Raw genomic sequence first — 18,543 nt, forward strand, 5'->3', positions numbered from 1 at the left:
TGGTTGGTTCGCCATTACCATTGTCTGTCTGGATCTGGAAGTCCCACAGGATCTTAGCTCTGGCGTTCTCCACCACCTTTTGGGGGTGTTTCCACTTTGATCTCGGGTTTCCAGTCCATATTCTGCACAGATGTTTGTACACTATGCCTGCCACTTGGTTATGTCCGCTCCATGTACGCTTTCCCTGCCAGTATCTTGCACCCTGCTGTGATGTGCTGGCTGTCCTCACTTACCTACACCTTGGGTCTTGTCTGTGTGGTGTAGATCTGGCCTCTATTGCTCTGGTGTTTAGGGCCTGTTCCTGGGCGGCCAGGATGAGGGCCTCTGTGCTGTCCTTGAGTCCAGCTTTTTCCAGCCATTGGTAGGATTTACTGATATCAGCCACTTGGGTTATTTGCTGGTGGTACATCCATGTAGGGCTTGTCCTCCCATGATGGTATCTCTGGCACCTCAACCTCCGTTCCCTGTTGTCTGAGACATTCACTGAGCACATTGTCTGTTGAGGCTTTGTCCCTGATGTATTTATGGATCTTAGTTGTTTCGTCCTGGACAGTGGTTCTCACACTCACTAGTCCTCTGCCTCCTTCCTTGCGGCTTGTGTACAGTCTCAGGGTGCTGGATTTGGGATGGAACCCTCCATGCATGGTTAGTAGCTTTCTAGTCTTAATATCTGTGGCTTTTATCTCCTCCTTTGGCCAGCTAATTATTCCAGCAGGGTATCTGATTACTGGCAGGGCATAGCTGTTTATCGCATGGATTTTGTTCTTGCCATTGAGCTGGCTTCTCAGGACTTGCCTTATTCGTTGGAGGTATTTAGCTGTGGCTCCTTTCCTTGTGGCCTCATCGAGGTTGCCATTTGCTTGTGGTATACCTAGGTACTTGTAACTGTCCTCTATGTCTGCTATTGTTCCTTGTGGGAGTGAGACTCCTTCTGTGCGGATCACCTTCCCCCTCTTTGTGATCAGCCGACCACACTTCTCTAGTCCGAATGACATCCCAATGTCAGTGCTGTAGATCCTTGTGGTGTGGATCAGTGAGTCGATGTCTCGCTCACTCTTGGCGTACAGCTTGATGTCATCCATGTAGAGGAGGTGACTGATGTTGGCCCCATTTTTGAGTCGGTATCCGTAGCCAGTCTTGTTGATAATTTGGCTGAGGGGGTTCAGGCCTATGCAGAACAGTAGCGGGGACAGAGCATCTCCTTGGTATATGCCACATTTGATGGACACTTGTGCAAGTGGTTTGCAGTTGGCTTCAAGGGTGGTTTTCCACAGCTTCATCGAGTTTGCAATGAAGGCTCTCAGAATCCTGTTGATGTTATACATCTCTAAGCATTCAATGATCCAAGTATGCGGCATTGAGTCATAGGCTTTCTTGTAATCAATCCAAGCCATGCACAGGTTGGTGTGTCGGGTTTTGCAGTCTCGGGCAACTGTGCGGTCTACGAGGAGTTGGTGTTTGGCTCCTCTGCTATTTACACCGATACCCTTCTGTGCCGTGCTCATGTGTTTATCCATGTGTTTGCTTATCTTGGCCGCTATGATGCCTGACATGAGCTTCCAGGTTGTGGAGAGGCAGGTTATTGGTCGGTAGTTGGGTGGGACTGGACCCTTTGATGGATCCTTCTGGATTAGGATTGTCCGCCCTTCAGTTAACCATTCAGGGTGAGTCCCACTTTGTAGCAGCTGGTTCATTTGGGCTGCCATTCGCTCATGGAGAGCAGTGAGTTTCTTTAGCCAGTAGGCATGGATCATGTCAGGCCCTGGTGCTGTCCAGTTTTTCATACCTGAGACTCTTTCTTGGACATCTGTCACAGTGATGGTTACCGGGGCTTGCTCAGGGAGGTTGCTGTGGTCCTCTCGTAGAGAGATCAAACCACTGTGCATTGCTGTTGTGGGACGCCTCCCTTTCCCATATGCCTTTCCAGTATTGTTCCGTCTCCAGCCTTGGTGGGTCTGCTCTGTTGTTATTGTTACCCTGCCATTGAGAGTACACCTAGCTGGTTGAGTGGAGAAGAGCCGGTTAATCCTTCTGGATTCATTCTCCCTTGTGTATCTCTTTAGGCGGCTGGACAAGGCTTGGAGCCTCTGTTTGGCAGTCTCGAGTGCTTCAGGTATGGGCATCTGCCTGTACTTTCTGGGTACTGGTCTTTTCATTGCACCCTTGTGGAGCTCTGACAGTTGGCTCACTTCCCTCCTTGTTACCTTGATTTTAGCCTCTAACCGTCTTTTCCATGGTGGGTATTGGGTCTCATGGTTGCTCTTATAGCCAAGTATCTCAAGGATCACTGATGCTGAGTTGTAGATCAGCTCATTGGTTTCTGTTATGGTGTTGGTAGGGATCGTTCTCAATGCTGCATTCACATTCTCAATGAGACTTTCAGATGGTACTTCACTCAGCCGTTGTAATTGGCGCCGGGGAGGCCTGGTTGTCATGATTCTCTCTCTCAGGTCAGCAGCTGTCTCGTTCAGCTCTGTTTCGCTCATTGGGGCCGTGTATCCCCTCACTGGGTGGGGACTTGTAGTTAAGTCCCCACAGTCCTGACATCCGGGTTCCTCCCTTTTGCCGTAGCATTTATGTTGTATCTCGTCAATCTCAAGTTGTGATAGCAGTTGCCGTTTGCGGATGTTGGAACACTGAGCTACTAGTTGTTTAGCGCTTAGTGTTGACTGGGGATGTCGAAGTAACCATTCCTTCCCCAGTCTTTGCATGTAACCTCTCTCACTAGGGTTACTTGAGTAGTAGCAATCCAACAGATCCACATTTTCATCTCTCGCCCATTTCCGTCTTGTTCCAGTAGCCCATTTGTCATCAAGGTGCTCTGGTTCCCCAACACCTGACGCAGACCTTGTTTGGCCAGGCGACGTCTGAGCCGGCATGTTATGCAACTTAGTATCTCTCATGGTATGAGGTAGGCAGTAGCTTGAAGGGTCTTGCCTAAGGACCCAGACTGGATTCGAACCCTGCCCTCTCGGGTGATATACTGATGCCTTATGTATTGAGCTATCCAGTCAGCTTATATATATATATATATATATATATAAAAATTCCCTTCTCACCCACCGCGGGTGGTTCTTATCCTCTGAGCTCGGGTCCTATACCAGAGGCCTGGGAGCTTGAGGGTTCTGCGCAGTATCTTGGCTGTGCCAAGGACTGCACATTTCTGGACTGAGATGTCTGATGTTGTTCCTGGGATCTGTTGTAGCCACTGCTCCAGTTTGGGGGTTACTGCCCCGAGGGCCCCGATGACCACAGGCACCACTGTGGTCTTCACCTTCCAGGCCCTCTCCAGTTCTTCCCTGAGGCCCTGGTATTTCTCCAGTTTCTCGTGCTCCTTTTTCCTGATGTTGCAATCACTTGGTATTGCTACATCTACCACAACGGCTTTCCTCTGTTGTTTATCCACTACGACAATGTCTGGTTGGTTCGCCATTACCATTTTTTTTTTGTCTGTCTGGATCTGGAAGTCCCACAGGATCTTAGCTCTGGCGTTCTCCACCACCTTTGGGGGTGTTTCCCACTTTGATCTCGGGGTTTCCAGTCCATATTCTGCACAGATGTTTCTGTACACTATGCCTGCCACTTGGTTATGTTGTTCCATGTACGCTTTCCCTGCCAGTATCTTGCACCCTGCTGTGATGTGCTGGACTGTCTCAGGGGCCTCCTTGCACAACCTACACCTTGGGTCTTGTCTGGTGTGGTAGATCTGGGCCTCTATTGCTCTGGTGTTTAGGGCCTGTTCCTGGGCGGCCAGGATGAGGGCCTCTGTGCTGTCCTTCAGTCCAGCTTTTTCCAGCCATGGATAGGATTTACTGATATCAGCCACTTGGGTTATTTGCTGGTGGTACATCCCATGTAGGGGCTTGTCCTCCCATGATGGTATCTCTGGCACCTCAACCTCCGTTCTCTGTTGTCTGAGACATTCACTGAGCACATTGTCTGTTGAGGCTTTGTCCCTGATGTATGTATGGATCTTAGTCTTTTCATCCTGGACAGTGGTTCTCACACGCACTAATGTCTGATCCTTTCTCACCTTGCGGCTCGTGTATAGTCTCAGGATTACACAAAAGTTATTCACCACAGGAGGGAGCTCTCTGGCAACTTTATAGTTCAAGTAGGCAGCTCTTATTACTGTGATAATTTACACCAAGAAGTGTTTACTGATATTCATTGCAATGCTTTTTAATCTGAGTGCTAAGCTGTCCTCTCAGTCACATCTACAGATTTACATCAAGGCCATGTTACAACTGATTTTTATCGTGGCTGTCATTTTAACAGGTAAGAAATTAGTAAAATGTTTTCAAAAATAAATTAAAGGCTTAGTCAAGTTTTTTTTTTCTAACAATCAGCCGAACATGATCTGTTAGAGGGATTTGAACAGAGCTCAAACATGATTAAGATTTACTTCAAAGATTTTCCAACATTATATACTACGCTAACCTTTCATTTTTATCCAAAATGGGTTTTTAACTTAAGACATTTTTAATACTTCACTGTAATTGTTTTCCAGGTTTATCTAATGGATCTGGTGTGTTACCAGATGGTCCCCTGATTGCCTCTGTTGGAGGGACAGTGATGTTCACAACAAACATGAATCCATCAGAAACGCCATTTACGTTGGTCAACTGGCAGCTTGATTCTGGCTCTGCACCTAAACCCATAGTTTTCTCGCTTACTAGTGAAAACATAACTGCACAAGAATATGAAGGCAGGATCACTCTCTTCAGATCTACTGGATCTCTGGAACTCAGGAGTCTGCAACTCACTGACAGTGGAGGTTATTTAGTGACTATTCAAGATGGAGTGCATCAAAAGATAGGACGCATCACACTGCACATATATGGTGAGTCAATGTTGAAAGCCAACATCAAATAAACATGTTTCTGTCTGTAAAGTTTGACCGCAATTTATTTTACTATTTTATCCTTATCTGTTTGTCTCCACCCATCTCATGCTCCCCTTTAGCCATTAGTGAGAGCAGTAGACTATTATGCTGAAATTTGGATTATTTTAAATGTATTTTGTGACAGTAAAAATGAATACATTTATGAAATGGTTTACTACATTGTTTAAAATCAGATTTCATTCAGAATATTTAAAATTTTGAAGTTTTATTAAAAAGGCACAGAAACTTTGTCAGTTGTTTTTTTGCTTAAACATAGCTTTCAGGGTGCTCCATGCATTCAAACTTAACTTATAATGTTCATCAAGCAGCTTTGCAAAAAATTATTTTCTGCTGACTTAGGTAAAAAGAACCTTAAAAAGAGTAAGTTGGAAGGAACAAGGTAAATACTGTAATTCCTCCAACTTTGATTGCAGAGTTTGCTGATTGGAGATTTTTCCTTGTTAACACGACAGAAGGTTTTCTTCTGTACTTTGCCTCAGTGTGTAAGTTACTTGATATGGGCTACACTGAGTAAAAGTTGCATGGTTTGGTGTTAGTTGATTGAAAGGTGGATTTAATTGCAACGTATTTAAAATCTCACAGTTGTACAGTTCATGCATTAGGTTGCAGATTTAAAACAATTTAAGTTATTTCAAATATCGGTTTTAGTCTAAAGAAAATCCAGAAAAGTATATATAATACATGTAATTTCAAGTGAAAACCATAAAGTTTGATCATGTTATTTGAAGATTAAAGTTTTTTTTTCCAGCATTAACAAGACAACTTTATACTGTCAAAATTGTATGTTGCCTCACTGTGGGTTAAGATTTCAACCAAATTAGTTCCTGATTGCTATAGTTCATTCATTTGTATTTCTTTTTTGATGACCACAGCTTTTTGTTTCACCAACAGAGCCAGTCAGTGTAAGAGTTTTCCCACTAAGTGCAGACTTGATTGAGTTCAGTGGTTCTGTAAGTTTGTCCTGCTCCTCTTCTGGATCTTCTCTTTCCTTCCTCTGGATGAAAGACAGCTCTCAGGTCACACCCAGTGACAGAGTTCGGATCAGTACAAATGAAGAAAACTCCATTCTAACTATAGTTAATGTGACCCGAAATGACCAGGGATCATACACATGTCATGTGTCTAATCCTGTCAGTTCTGTCATCAGTGATCCAGTAAACATCTCTGTTAACTGTAAGTTTATATTTGTGCTCATATTTGCATATTAAGAAAGACACATGCAAACACTAGAGATCTGTTCACTTTAATGTGTTTTCATGAATTCAACAAAAATAAACAAAATTGTGAGACAGAATACAAAACAATTTCATCATGACACAATTTTGCCAAGCTTTATTGCTGTAAACTAACCACTTCTTTTTTTTTTATAAACTATCATGCATTATTTAGCAGTTCATGGAAATTACTTTGAGTATAGAACATATGAGTTCCTGTTAATAATAGAGTACTTTCATTGTTGTTTAGTCCATCATCTACTTCACATGATTTTTTTTTAATGTTTACTCTCAGATGGTCCGGATAATGTACAGATAGAAGTGTATCCATCACAGGAACATTATGAGAAAGGATCAGATATTAATCTGACCTGCTCTGCTGACTCATCACCTTCTGCTGAATATCAGTGGTTTCTGAATGGAGACAAGCTGTCCAGTAGCGGTCCATTGCTCCAACTGGTGAATATCCAGATGAGTCAGAGTGGAAGCTACAGCTGTCGAGCCTTTAACAGCAAAACTATGAGATATCAAACCTCTGAACCTTCACTTGTCTCTGTACATGGTAGGTATGAAAAACATTTTGTAAAAATAAATCTGTACATATTCCAGGTCTTCTGAGAAAAGAAACTACTCATTCATGTCTCTTTTGATTAAGTTTCTCTTCAGTTGTACTTTACTGTCATGCAGGACTTTTTTTGATTTGTTTTTCCCACCCAGAGCGAGTCTCTAATGTAAAGATCATTCAAGATGTTACCCACTTGATTGAGTTCAGTGGGTCTGTCAGCTTCTTCTGCTCCTCCTCTGGATCGTCTCTCTCCTTCCTCTGGATGAACAGCAGCTCTGAGGTCACATCAAGTGACAGAGTTCAAATCACTGATATCATTGATGGAGGATCCAAGCTGACTATAATCAATGTGACCAGATATGATGATGGATCTTACAGCTGTCATGTGTCTAATCCTGTCAGCAGTGCCAAGAGTGATCCTGTACACTTTTCTGTCAGCTGTGAGTTTTTCATCACTATCATATCCTCCTTTTGACAAACATTTCCTCCAGGTTTTCTTTCTTTTCACAAGATATAGAAATATGGGTGAGCGTTAACATTAATGTTTTTATGTAAATTGAGGCTACCACATATGTTTGGATACAGATGTATATATTTTGACATAAGTAAACCTAGATAAAATGGAAATTAATTAACCTGTTTATTTTATTTTTTTATTAGATTTATTTATGAGGGTCCGTCTGAAAATGTATGAGTTTAGGGAGCAGGAGTTCATAAGTTTCTTACTTCTTCCTACTCCTTTTTGAGCATGTTAAGACATAAAAATATGTCTTTTGCATTCCTTGTTCTTGTGCATGACTTTATACTACTATCATGTTCGAAATAAAATTTCATTTCATTTCATAGAAACAATAGAACCTTTCTTGGAACTTAATTGCTGTTTTTTGTTGCTATTTATACAAAAATAGGGAAAATATAAGATTTTCTAAAATCAGATCAAGTAAAACATCATATTTATAAATCAGTTCTTATTTCAGTGATGACATCAAAAATATGGCTATGATGTCAATGTGTAGAATTAATATTAATTGTTATCTACAATTTCAGATGGCCCAGAGAAAGTCAACTTAGAATCACCTACTGAAACATATCCAGAAGGGTCGAACATCCGTTTGTCTTGTTCAGCTGACTCCAGACCTGATGCCTCTTTTGATTGGTTCTTTAATGGAAAAAGTCTGTCTGCTTCTGGATCTGTGCTTGAACTCCTTAATGTTCAAAAGAGTCAGAGTGGAAACTACAGCTGTCGGGCCTTTAACAGCAGAACCTTAAAATATCAAACATCTCAACTTTTACTCCTATCCATAGTGGGTAAGTTTAATAAAGTAAAAGATAATGTAAAAGTAAAAAATGCCAGATGAAAGAGAAAGGACATTTAAAAAAGTATCTTTTTTTTTATAACTTAGTTTATGTGAGTTTTCAACAACTCCTGCAATAGCAAGTAAAACATGTTTTTTTTCTAAACACAGACCGTGCTTGTTTCACCATAAAGTTTCAGCCACTTGTCCTAAAAACCTTTTTAAAACTGAATTTTACAGAGAAATGTGTAGTGTCCTTTTGTAATAACAAATTTCTCTTCTAATTGAATTTTTCTTCATTTGTACTTGATTGTCATGTAGAACTGATTTCTTTTGCTTTTTACACTCACAGAGCCAGTCTCTAATGTAAAGGTTACTCAAGATATTAACCACTTGATTGAGTTCAGTGGGTCTGTCAGCTTCTCCTGCTCCTCCTCTGGATCGTCTCTCTCCTTCCTCTGGATGAACAGCAGCTCTGAGGTCACAACCAGTGACAGAGTTCAGATCACTGATATCATTGATGGAGGATCCAAGCTGACTATAATCAATGTGACCAGATATGATCATGGATCATACAGCTGTCATGTGTCTAATCCTGTCAGCAGTGCTAACAGTGATCCTTCGCACCTCTCTGTCAGCTGTGAGTTTTTCATTAATTAGGTAACTTTGTTCGAAATCAAACAATATCATAGTTATTGGAGCTTAATGGTTGTTGTTTGTTGCTATTTTTACATAATTTGGAAAAATATAAGAAACACATTTTTAAAAATTCATATCAAGTGAAACACCTTGTTCTCCACAATTACAGATGGCCCAGACAAAGTCAACTTAAAATTACCTTCTCAAAAATATCCAGAAGGATCGGACATCCATCTGTTTCATTCAGCTGACTCCAGTCCTCCTGACATTTTTCACTGAATTGAAAATTTCTGCCTGATTCTGGATCGGAGCTCAAACTCACTAATGTTCAGAAGAATCAGAACTACAATTGGTGGACCTATAATAACATAACCTTATTATATCGAACATCTCAACCAAGTGTCTTGTCCTGTGCTGCATTTAGGAGGTTCTTCAAATATTGTCTTTGACTTAATGCTTTCCATCTTACCATTAACTACCACTAGTTTCCTTATTTATTTAGAAGAGAAGTATCCCAACAGCATCAGTCTGTAGCACCCATCTTTGACAAGAAAATTATATTTTAATCTGATCTAAAATGCATCTAAAATAGTATTTCCGGCCATACTGATATTTGAAAGTTCAAAATTAACCATGCTGTCCCTTCTAATAGGTTTGATTGTACCAATTATTTCAATGGTTCTATTCATGGTCTCTGGTTAATCTGGATTAGTCTACAACAGCAAAAAGTCTGAATTATTGTCTTGTTAAAAAATATAATTCCTTACTTTCTTCATACTGCTGCTTGCTTTGTGTGTAAAGATAATTTGATTTTGTCAAGGTATTGTGTAGCAATTATGATTGCAAGTTAAGGGACCGTATGACATACATAAAGAAGATAAATTTTAAAGAAATTATTAATAATTTTCAGTTAATAAATATTTAGATTATACCTTAACACCAAAAATGGTATAATTTTTGTGTCTTGTGGACAGACATGGACAGCTTTGCTTTTATTGTGGAGACGTTATTTTATAATTTCAGGTTTGAATGTTTTTACTATCATTTGTATCTTATTGATGTATTCAATATAATAGTAAGTGTAAAACAATATTCATGCAACGGTCATTATTGTATTATTTTATATATTACTCTAATTAAAACTAGCATAGGACAATAGAGTATGATGAATATTTATAAATGTCTAATTTATTCTATTTTTCCATTTTATTTCTTGTCTAAACAGAAAACTTCAAATAGAAATATGTCAACAGGTAGTTGTGTAGTTGCTGTGTATTAAACCTAATACAAACTAATTAATTTCAGGAATGATGTAGATTAAAATGTATGTTTTCATGTTATTATATTGAGTGTAAAAATAAAGATGAGGCTTCATTTTATCACTGAATATCTTTTACTTTCCCAAGGCAGGCTGGGGGTGGCTGTGTGACAATAAATATCTAAGGAATTAAGAGACAAAAAAAACCCCAGGAGGGTATTATTCATGGTTTATTTAAAAAACATAAGCAGAAGAATTTTGATGTTTCAAAGGGGGACCCTGAAACAAATATGACTGTAAATAAACATCCAGAGTATCAAACAAAATATATTCCAGACACTGGACCTCCTGTTTTCAAATACAAGGCCTCACTCAACTGGATGACAAAGAAAGAACCATCAACCTGTTCTCAGCAACAGTCATATTTCACCCCTTATAAAAATGTGGAAAACAAAACCTTCATTAAGGGATAATGGTGCCTAAGATCAGTTCCACACTCAGCTTTATCCTCTGCTCATTAAGAAGCAGAATGGAACCAGCTGCGCCTACTTAAGCTGCAGGAGCTCAGCAGCAACCAGAAATGGGGAAATATGCATCCAGTCACCACTGAATGTAATACTACTATTTGCTGTAGGATCTGACAACAGCAAAAACATGAAGTGAAACTGTCAAACATTAATTTATGAACCATTAACAAATAGTTCTTTTAGCAACAGTTTTAGAAGTTTAAACTGAGCAACAACAAAAATACTAATATCTAGAGGAAAATAATGATATAAAGTAATTTTTTAAACAATTTAGATTTTTTCACTAAAAATTGGCAGTCATGGTTTTCTGGAAAGCTTAACTTCAAAAGAAGCCTCCATATTTGATGCCCTTATCAATTACCAAGTTAAAAAGTGGAAAGATGACAAATAAAAAACATGGTTACTAAGTGAAGGCTTTCTTGGCTGTTACCAATAAGGCTTTGTGTATTGAATACTGAGAATTATATTAAATACAAGTCATGGATTTAAATAAAGTTATATATGTATTTTTTAAGTGACATATTTGTGAAAACAGATGAAAAGTATTAGATTTCTTTAAATTGTTTTGAAGTCTTTTGAATGATGCCTGCCTTATTTAATTACAAAAGCAACCTTCTTGGTGAAATTAAATAGATTTTAAATTAAAAATTTTCTAGAATTTTGAATAACTTGATAGTAAAGGATCAGCACGTGAAAGTAAAGCTTTATGAATGACAAAATGTTTGTATTTCTGTCCTGTTCTCTACCAGGGCTGCATGAAACTATTTTTTGCTTGTCAAAGTCTCAAATTTGAGACTTTGACCTTTTAATATGCCATACGATTCTTTTGAGTGATAGTGATGTTTAAAATGACAAAAAAAGTCTCTTTATAAAATACATGATATATTTCTGTTATGAGATAAATCAAACAGCTAATCTGGCTTATGACAACAATAAAATACCTTATGCCATTTCAACTCTGACACAAATTTTTTTCACTTTTTACATTGAAGATTGTTTTACATATATGTCACCGTGGAAGGTTTAGTCATGAGACATATTTTGTGCATAATTATAGCTCCAGTCTTTTAGTTCCTGTAAACTTTGGACTTGGCTGCTGGTGCCTCCTTAACTAATTCAATAAGATTCTGAATGTTCCTATCTAAAACTGGAGAGATTATATGAAACACAGGTATAGCAGAACTCTGAGGGTTTGTGAACTTTGGATTCAGCTGTCATTTTCTCCAACATGGAAATGCTGTTAAGTCATAAAGAGGTAGACAATAAAATAATATAACTTGATAAATACAGAACCAGAAATGTGTTCACTGGTACAATAAGGAAGCTGTTTTGCATTTAATATAGGTCAAAATGTCTCCAAAAGATAAAATAAATTTGTGTTTTCCCAGGTAGAATTACACAGGTACACAACACTGTGAGATACAAGATGCAATTTAATAATAGCATGATCATATCAAATGTACTCTTGAACATGCATAAACAAAAACCTGCCAACATGTGTAGAATGATGGCACATTTAATTTCAGAGTTTTATAAACCTACCTTCTAAAACGTAAGCTTTTTCATCATCTTTGTGCACAGTTGTTGGAAACAAACAAAAACTTTGGTGTATGATTATTCAGCAGAAGAGGATAAAATTGATTTCTAATTTTTTTTATTTGTAGTTGTATTATGCAAGAGACAACATCTACTTAAATACTGTTTCCATGTTGTTTCATCAGGCACAGATGGAAAAACAGATCCTGCTTTCCTTGCTTGTCTGCTGTTTAGTTATGGGAGGTAAACACAAGTAAAGGAAGTAACATTGAAAACTCTAGAAGTCCCTGATTAGGTAATCATTAACACGAGTACCAGTATTTAATTATCTTCAAATATGTTAAGAAACTCCTCACCTTGTATTTAACTGCTTTGGTAAAACACAAAACTGAAATCATAATATAGAGCAGATTAAACTTTAATGTCAGCTTTGATATATTTGTTCATAATTCTCTGTCAACAACATAAAGGTTATCTTGATGGGTTTGAAATGTTTGAAGTATTTGAAAGAGACAAAAATAACAAAACAGTTTTGTTTTTATTCGGTGCTGTCTCAGGAAGAACTGTTTTTATTCAAAATAAATAGAAGTTTAAGAGATAAAATGTTCATGTCTGTGATTAAAAATCAAAGTTTTCATTGGCATGTACGCCTGCACAGGTCCAGGACATTTTTTGATTGCTTTCAACGTCAATGCCACATTGAAATAAATATAAACAGTCATGTTTACAATAGGAAATGAGACTATCATGGTAAATTAATATGTAGAAATGAGAACATTTTCACTTTCTTTACACACTTTGAAAATGGTATAAATGGTATATATGCTGCTAATGTTGGTAAAATTTGCCAAACACAGTTATAAAACTAACATTCTCATTTTTGCAAAACTTTAAAGTCAGAAATTGGTTTATGCAAGTAGTATTGAATTATAAACACCGGGTGAATAAAACCATGTTTACTCCAAAGCTGAAGCTATGACAGAAAGGTCCAAAGAGCAGCATGCAGATTGTCCTACATTTATTGTAATCTAGGTCAGAAAAGACTGCATGTCACAAACAACTGCTCTCATCATGAGCTGAACTGTGACAGACATCTTGTTGTTCATTCATCAGGTCTATCCAATCAAACGAAATCAAGTTATAAATATAAAAGAAATGAAAAAATTAAAAATTAAACTGTTCATATAAAATTACAAGTGTTTATCAGAGTTCAAATCTTTACATTGTCCATTTGTAAGATGGAGGCTTATTTTTTAGATTTCTTTATATAAGAGCAATATTTATTTAAAGGAACTTATGTATTATTTGTGGGATTTCAACAACTAAGTTTTTGTAAAGCCTTTTTAATTCAAAGGGGGGAATTTAGCCTAGTAGGAAAACAAACAGGTATAAATGCTCAAAAACAAATAAAACCTGTTAATGTTAAATTGCTAAATGAATCAAAGTTACTTTTTTAATTTTGAAATTACTAATTTAACATTTTCTCTTCATATTGTTCTGTTCTTTGTGATATCTTGAGAATTAGTATGGCAAAGACAGTTTTTTGCACCACCAAGCTGAGCGTCACTGGGCGCAGATCTCTCTGAAGAAATTATAAATTAAAGGGGTATGCATATGAAACTCGCTCAAATCACGCCACATGGAGCCACCTCCAGGTTCTGTATGTTAGAAACCGAAGGCTCTAACATACATGAATCAGATGATTATTTGAATTTTACAGTTCAGATAATTCAGTGATTTTTTTGTTCACTTATTCACAGCTAGATAAGGTTATGGAGTTACATAAAATATGCGTGTTTTGACTGAATCAACTTTTTTGTAAAGTGTATCAAGACAAAATTGTTGTGAATTTGTTTGTAGTCAATAAACTCAATTGAACCATGTCAAACATGCCTTGATTAAAATATGAGATGCTTTGTAAAGGGACTTATTTTTAAAATTTTTCAGACCGTTTATTAAGTGGCAGACAATCGTTATGTGATTTGTTATTTTGTGTCATTTTTCCATCTGTGTTGTCAGTTTTCAGCATCTATAATGTTTTAGACATTATTCTATTTTCCATAGACAAATGAAAGTCTTAAAGGAAAGGTTATGTTTTCTAGTTATGCTCTGTTACAGGAACCTTACTGCTTGGTTCATTTCATAAAGAACTTCAATCTGGATCAACTCACACAGAGAAAATAAGCAGTTAGAGGATTTTTAATGAACAAATCTTTGGCGCTCGAACCGGCGGAAGACTAGCGAGCGTAGATCGCCGGGGGAAGATGCTGAGTCCGGCGAAGCTCACTAGTCTTACCCCCCGGTCCGAATACTGGTGATGGAGCAGAGCCTCGGATGGAGGAGCGCGTAAAGCGCGTGGAGAATGGACGTCGGGCTGAGGGTGGAGATGGGGAGGAGGTGGGCGAAGCACAGCTGACGAGCGGGCCGATCCCCGGAGGCTCGACTCTTGAATGGACCGGCTTGACGTTGATTGGCTGGGACGCGCCAGGGCACCGATCCTGATTGGCCGCAGCAGGGTGTGACATCATTGGAGAGGATCAGCTGTGTTTGTAGATCAGCTGTGTTGAGGATCAGCTGTGTTCTGTCTCCCAGCTTGAATTTACGCCTTAGCTCCATTTCAATCTGGATCAACTCACACAGAGAAAATAAACAGTTAGAGGATTTTTAATGAACAAATCTTTGGCGCTCGAACCGGCGGAAGACTAGCGAGCGTAGATCGCCGGGTGAAGATGCTGAGTCCGGCGAAGCTCACTAGTCTTACCCCCCAAAAGAGAGGGTGCCGGCCGAGGCCTACCTGCCTGCAGTCCGACGGACTGTATGCGGGCTCTGAAGCGGGGGCCTACAGTCTGATAGACTTGATAGGCGCGAGCCGCGTCGTTGGCGGGGGCCTGCAGTCTGATAGACTTGTTAGGCGCGAGCCGCGTCGTTGGCGGGGGCCTGCAGTCTGATAGACTTGTTAGGCGCGAGCCGCGTCGTTGGCGGGGGCCTGCAGTCTGATAGACTTGCTAGGCGCGAGCCGCGTCGTTGGCGGGGACTTACAGACGTGTACGGGGCCTGATGAGCACGATGCGCTAAGTGGAGCCGAGAGGGGATCGGTTGCTGCCGGGCTGCAGGCTGAGGGTCTCTGGTCTGGCCGGTTCGCCTAAATATTTAATTGTTAAAATGGCCCAAAAAAAAAAAACAAAAACAAAACTACAACGCCAGTCGTGCTGACTGCTCACCTGATGACATGGAGCGTTGGGCTTCGAGCACTGTTGCGAGATTGGGTCTGATGTAGGAAGTGAAAGCCGAAGATGACCAGCGGCCGAGCTGGAGGAGGGAAGCGATGGGGATGCCTAGTGCTGGGGCGGACGTAGCAGCGCCTATTCTAAATGGATGTCCTGAATAATGATCCAGGAGAAGGCCGCCTTCTCGTAAAATAGGGCGGAGGTGGCGGATAAACGACTCTGCGGTCGTGGGGAAGCCTACGGGAGCTATAAACTGGGGTTTAGCTTCCTGATAGATTTGATGCCTTTTGCACACGAATTTGAGTGTGGCACGGAAGGGGCAAGATGGCTGTCTATGCGTGCGATAGAAAAAGTACGAAGACCTTTAATTTTGGAGTGCGTGATTAGGAGGGTGTAATGGTTGGGGAAAAACTTGATATCGGAGATTGATAAATCTATTGGAGGGTTGAAGACTGGAGAAGCTGAGGCGAACTCGCCCGACCTGAGGAAACCATAGGATGCTTGGAGAAGAGCGCAGGAGAGGAGCGCTTTAACGTAGTTGGAGAAAGTACAAGCTCGGAGCACGGTGATGAGCTTTATGGGTAGAGGGAGAGTGATAGGCTTCAGCGGTTGGGATACCTGGTGGAATGCTTAGAGGTCAAAGAGTAGAAGTTTCGCGGCTGGGTTCGAAAGGAGACTGGTGCTGTGCTTGGTTGCGAAAGTTTTGCGTGAAGATTGATTCCTGCGAACGACTGAGAATATAGGGGATTTGACTGACGAAGGTTGACAGTGGGTGATGAAGGCGAGGACGTTGGACATGATGACAGAGTATGAGGTAGAATTAACAGCTCCTGGCTGAGGATCGCCGAGCAGGTGGTTGGTACGGCGAAGCTTAGGCAAGAGGGCTTGGTCGACCTAGCTGACCTGTTGTCTGCACTATTGAGGCGCAGCAATATTGCGGGGCGATGTTGTACAAGTACTACACTCTGGTGAAAGAATAGGAACCTCTCCAAAATGTGACTTTTGTAGAGTCGGAGTCACTGACTGAAATGTTACTTGGTTAAAAGTCTTAAAGTATCTGAAATGCCCTGTACTTCGAAATACTTAAGTAGTAAAGTATATAAATATTTTTTTTTTTTTTTTTTTTTATTAATACCACGCTGCTGTTGCGGGGGCCCTCCGAGGGGCGCGAGCCGCATTGTTGGAGGGGGCCCCGAGGGGCGCGAGCCGCGTTGTTGGAGGGGGCCCTCCGAGGGGCTGGAGGGGCTGGAGGGGGCCCTCCGAGGGGCTGGAGGGGGCCCTCCGAGGGGCTGGAGGGGGCCCTCCGAGGGGCTGGAAGGGTTGGAGGGGGCCCTCCGAGGGGTGCGAGCCGCGTCGTTGGCGGGGGCCCTCCGAGGGGCACGAGCCGCGTTTTGAGCTGTGAATGATGTGTCAGCGCTAACTAAAGGCCGAAGGCCGCTGGTCTGCCGGATTACTAGGTAAGAATGTGTTAAAGACTGTCGGTGCACCATCGCCAGGCATTTGAAAGATACTCACGTAGCGGATAAGAACGTTGAGCTTCACGCACAGCTGAAGTTCAGTCCGACATGAAATGGAAGACTGAGGATGGCCGATGGCCGAGCGATAGATAGAAGCTGTAGGAACACTTGGACAATGGTTATGCTGAACCGGCTGTGGGTGCAGAAAGATAGTAGTGCCTTTCGTTTGGGAAGCTTATGAGGAGGTTGAAGTGGTCAGGGAAGGATTGGGAACGGACTAAGAAATTCGAACGATGCTAGGAAGGAAGCGGATGATGGGGGCGCTTGGTGAAAGAAGACCCTTTGTAACGGAGATACCTTGACTAAGGATCGAGGAGAGACTAGATGATGTGCTAGATCGCTGAAGCGCTACACAGAAAATAATTCCGACAGGCAGAACTGGACGTGACAAGTTTGGATCAACAATCATCGAGACGGTGAGTGATGAAGGTGAGAACTGGACGTCTTAAAGTATCTGAGAGAACTGGAGGAGTAAGGGAGACGGATTCATAACTGAGCAGGACTTGGTGACTGATTGCCGGACGACGTAAACGAGGAAGTAGTAGAAGGGCAAAACCCGATTTTGTGCCATTACGTGCTGAACACAGGAAGGGATATAGTGTCATTTAGTCGAGCGTTGGTTCTAAGAAGGATGGATCAGCTCAGGGAGAGTAATGGCCGTGAGTAGTGACAGGCAGCAAAGACCTGGCTTCTTTCATAGGCTGAGCGAGTTCTACGGGGAATGCAGAAGAGGAAATGAATGAAAGGTATAAATCCTGATTGACATGATCGTCACTTCTAAATTTGTCCAGCAGATGGTAGCAGGAGACCATGAGAAAGCCATGAACTGCGTTATCATGAGCTTGAGACTCAAATTCCCATAATACATTCGAATTGCACGAATATACAAAAACTACTGAAATACTGGTGAGACTTATATTAATTTTCGGACTAGGCGATTATGCTAAATGCTTGTTTAGCGATGAGCGTGGGCTCTTAACGCCAGAGGTTGTTGGCAACTTGAGTTTAAGACAAACCGGTTCGCGCTGAATTCGGGAAGTAGAATAGCAGATGCGTACCCGACGCCTTAGAAAACATGTATTGCCTTAAGCGCCGCTCTCTGGTGGCCAGCTAGAGCCGCACAAGAGATCGACCAACTACGCGTATTTAAATGAAAAATAGGCAGAATTACGGGAGCAAAACGAGATACTCAGACAGCACGACCCCTAAATATAAAAGAAACAACAAAGAAACAAACCCTTATCGAACCAGACTTAACACCCGGACTCGTCCGTGACTTTAAAGAATCACATCCTGTTTAAATAAGCTGAAGCTGTGGCAGACAGCCTGCGGGCCTGGGATTAGGGGGCAGGGTGTGCCGAGGAGCGACTGGGCTCCTGGCGGAATGGAGCGATCTAAGCCAGCAATTGAGGCGAGGGCTTCGGGGCACGGGCGGGGAATGCCGGAACGAAATGCTGAATTGATAGCCGATTAGGCTGAGATGAGGTGAACCCAGCTCGCTGACTGCACTAAGCGTTCGGTTGTCCCTGAGACGTACAGATTGACCCGCCCAGGGGCGACATGAACATGCATTGAAGTGCTGGTGCACTGTGAGAGCTGAGCGAACGGCTGATGAACTGGACAGGAGCGGGTACGTTACCTGGCAACGCCCTCGATGGGCGGGAGAGGTTATGGTATGATGAGACTGAAGAGCCGGCTGGGAGCCGAGACACGGAAGTGAGCGCAGTGGTCCGGAGGCAGCGTACGCCCGGCGACGAACAGGAGGAGACCGTCCAGGTAATGGGGCCAGTTCATGACGAAACAGCAGAAACAGCAGAAGGAACCAAAGCAGGTCTTGGGGAGAACCTGCGCACGACTGC

General features: G+C 41.4%; 1 protein-coding gene across 1 annotated transcript; it reads left to right on the plus strand.

The window, feature by feature from the left end:
• Positions 1-3,480: 3,480 nt before the first annotated feature.
• Positions 3,481-9,854, plus strand: LOC129371372 (carcinoembryonic antigen-related cell adhesion molecule 5-like). The gene is made up of 8 exons (XM_055047943.1): positions 3,481-4,278; positions 4,511-4,843; positions 5,798-6,079; positions 6,416-6,682; positions 6,838-7,125; positions 7,733-7,993; positions 8,333-8,620; positions 8,789-9,854. The coding sequence occupies exons 1-8, from the start codon at positions 4,176-4,178 to the stop codon at positions 8,896-8,898; spliced, it is 1,932 nt and encodes a 643-aa protein (XP_054903918.1). The 5' UTR covers positions 3,481-4,175; the 3' UTR covers positions 8,899-9,854.
• Positions 9,855-18,543: the final 8,689 nt, after the last annotated feature.

Source organism: Poeciliopsis prolifica, unplaced genomic scaffold (genome assembly GCF_027474105.1).
Source record: "Poeciliopsis prolifica strain line A6 unplaced genomic scaffold, Auburn_PproV2 SCAFFOLD026, whole genome shotgun sequence".
NCBI lineage: Eukaryota > Metazoa > Chordata > Actinopteri > Cyprinodontiformes > Poeciliidae > Poeciliopsis > Poeciliopsis prolifica.

Excerpts from the sequence above, each read along its gene's own strand:
- LOC129371372 (XM_055047943.1), top strand. The coding sequence starts at position 4,176 with ATGCTTTTTAATCTGAGTGCTAAGCTGTCCTCTCAGTCACATCTACAG. Across the intron at positions 6,683-6,837 it reads TTCACTTGTCTCTGTACATG|AGCGAGTCTCTAATGTAAAG; the intron begins GTAGGTATGAAA and ends TTTCCCACCCAG. Across the intron at positions 7,126-7,732 it reads TGTACACTTTTCTGTCAGCT|ATGGCCCAGAGAAAGTCAAC; the intron begins GTGAGTTTTTCA and ends CTACAATTTCAG.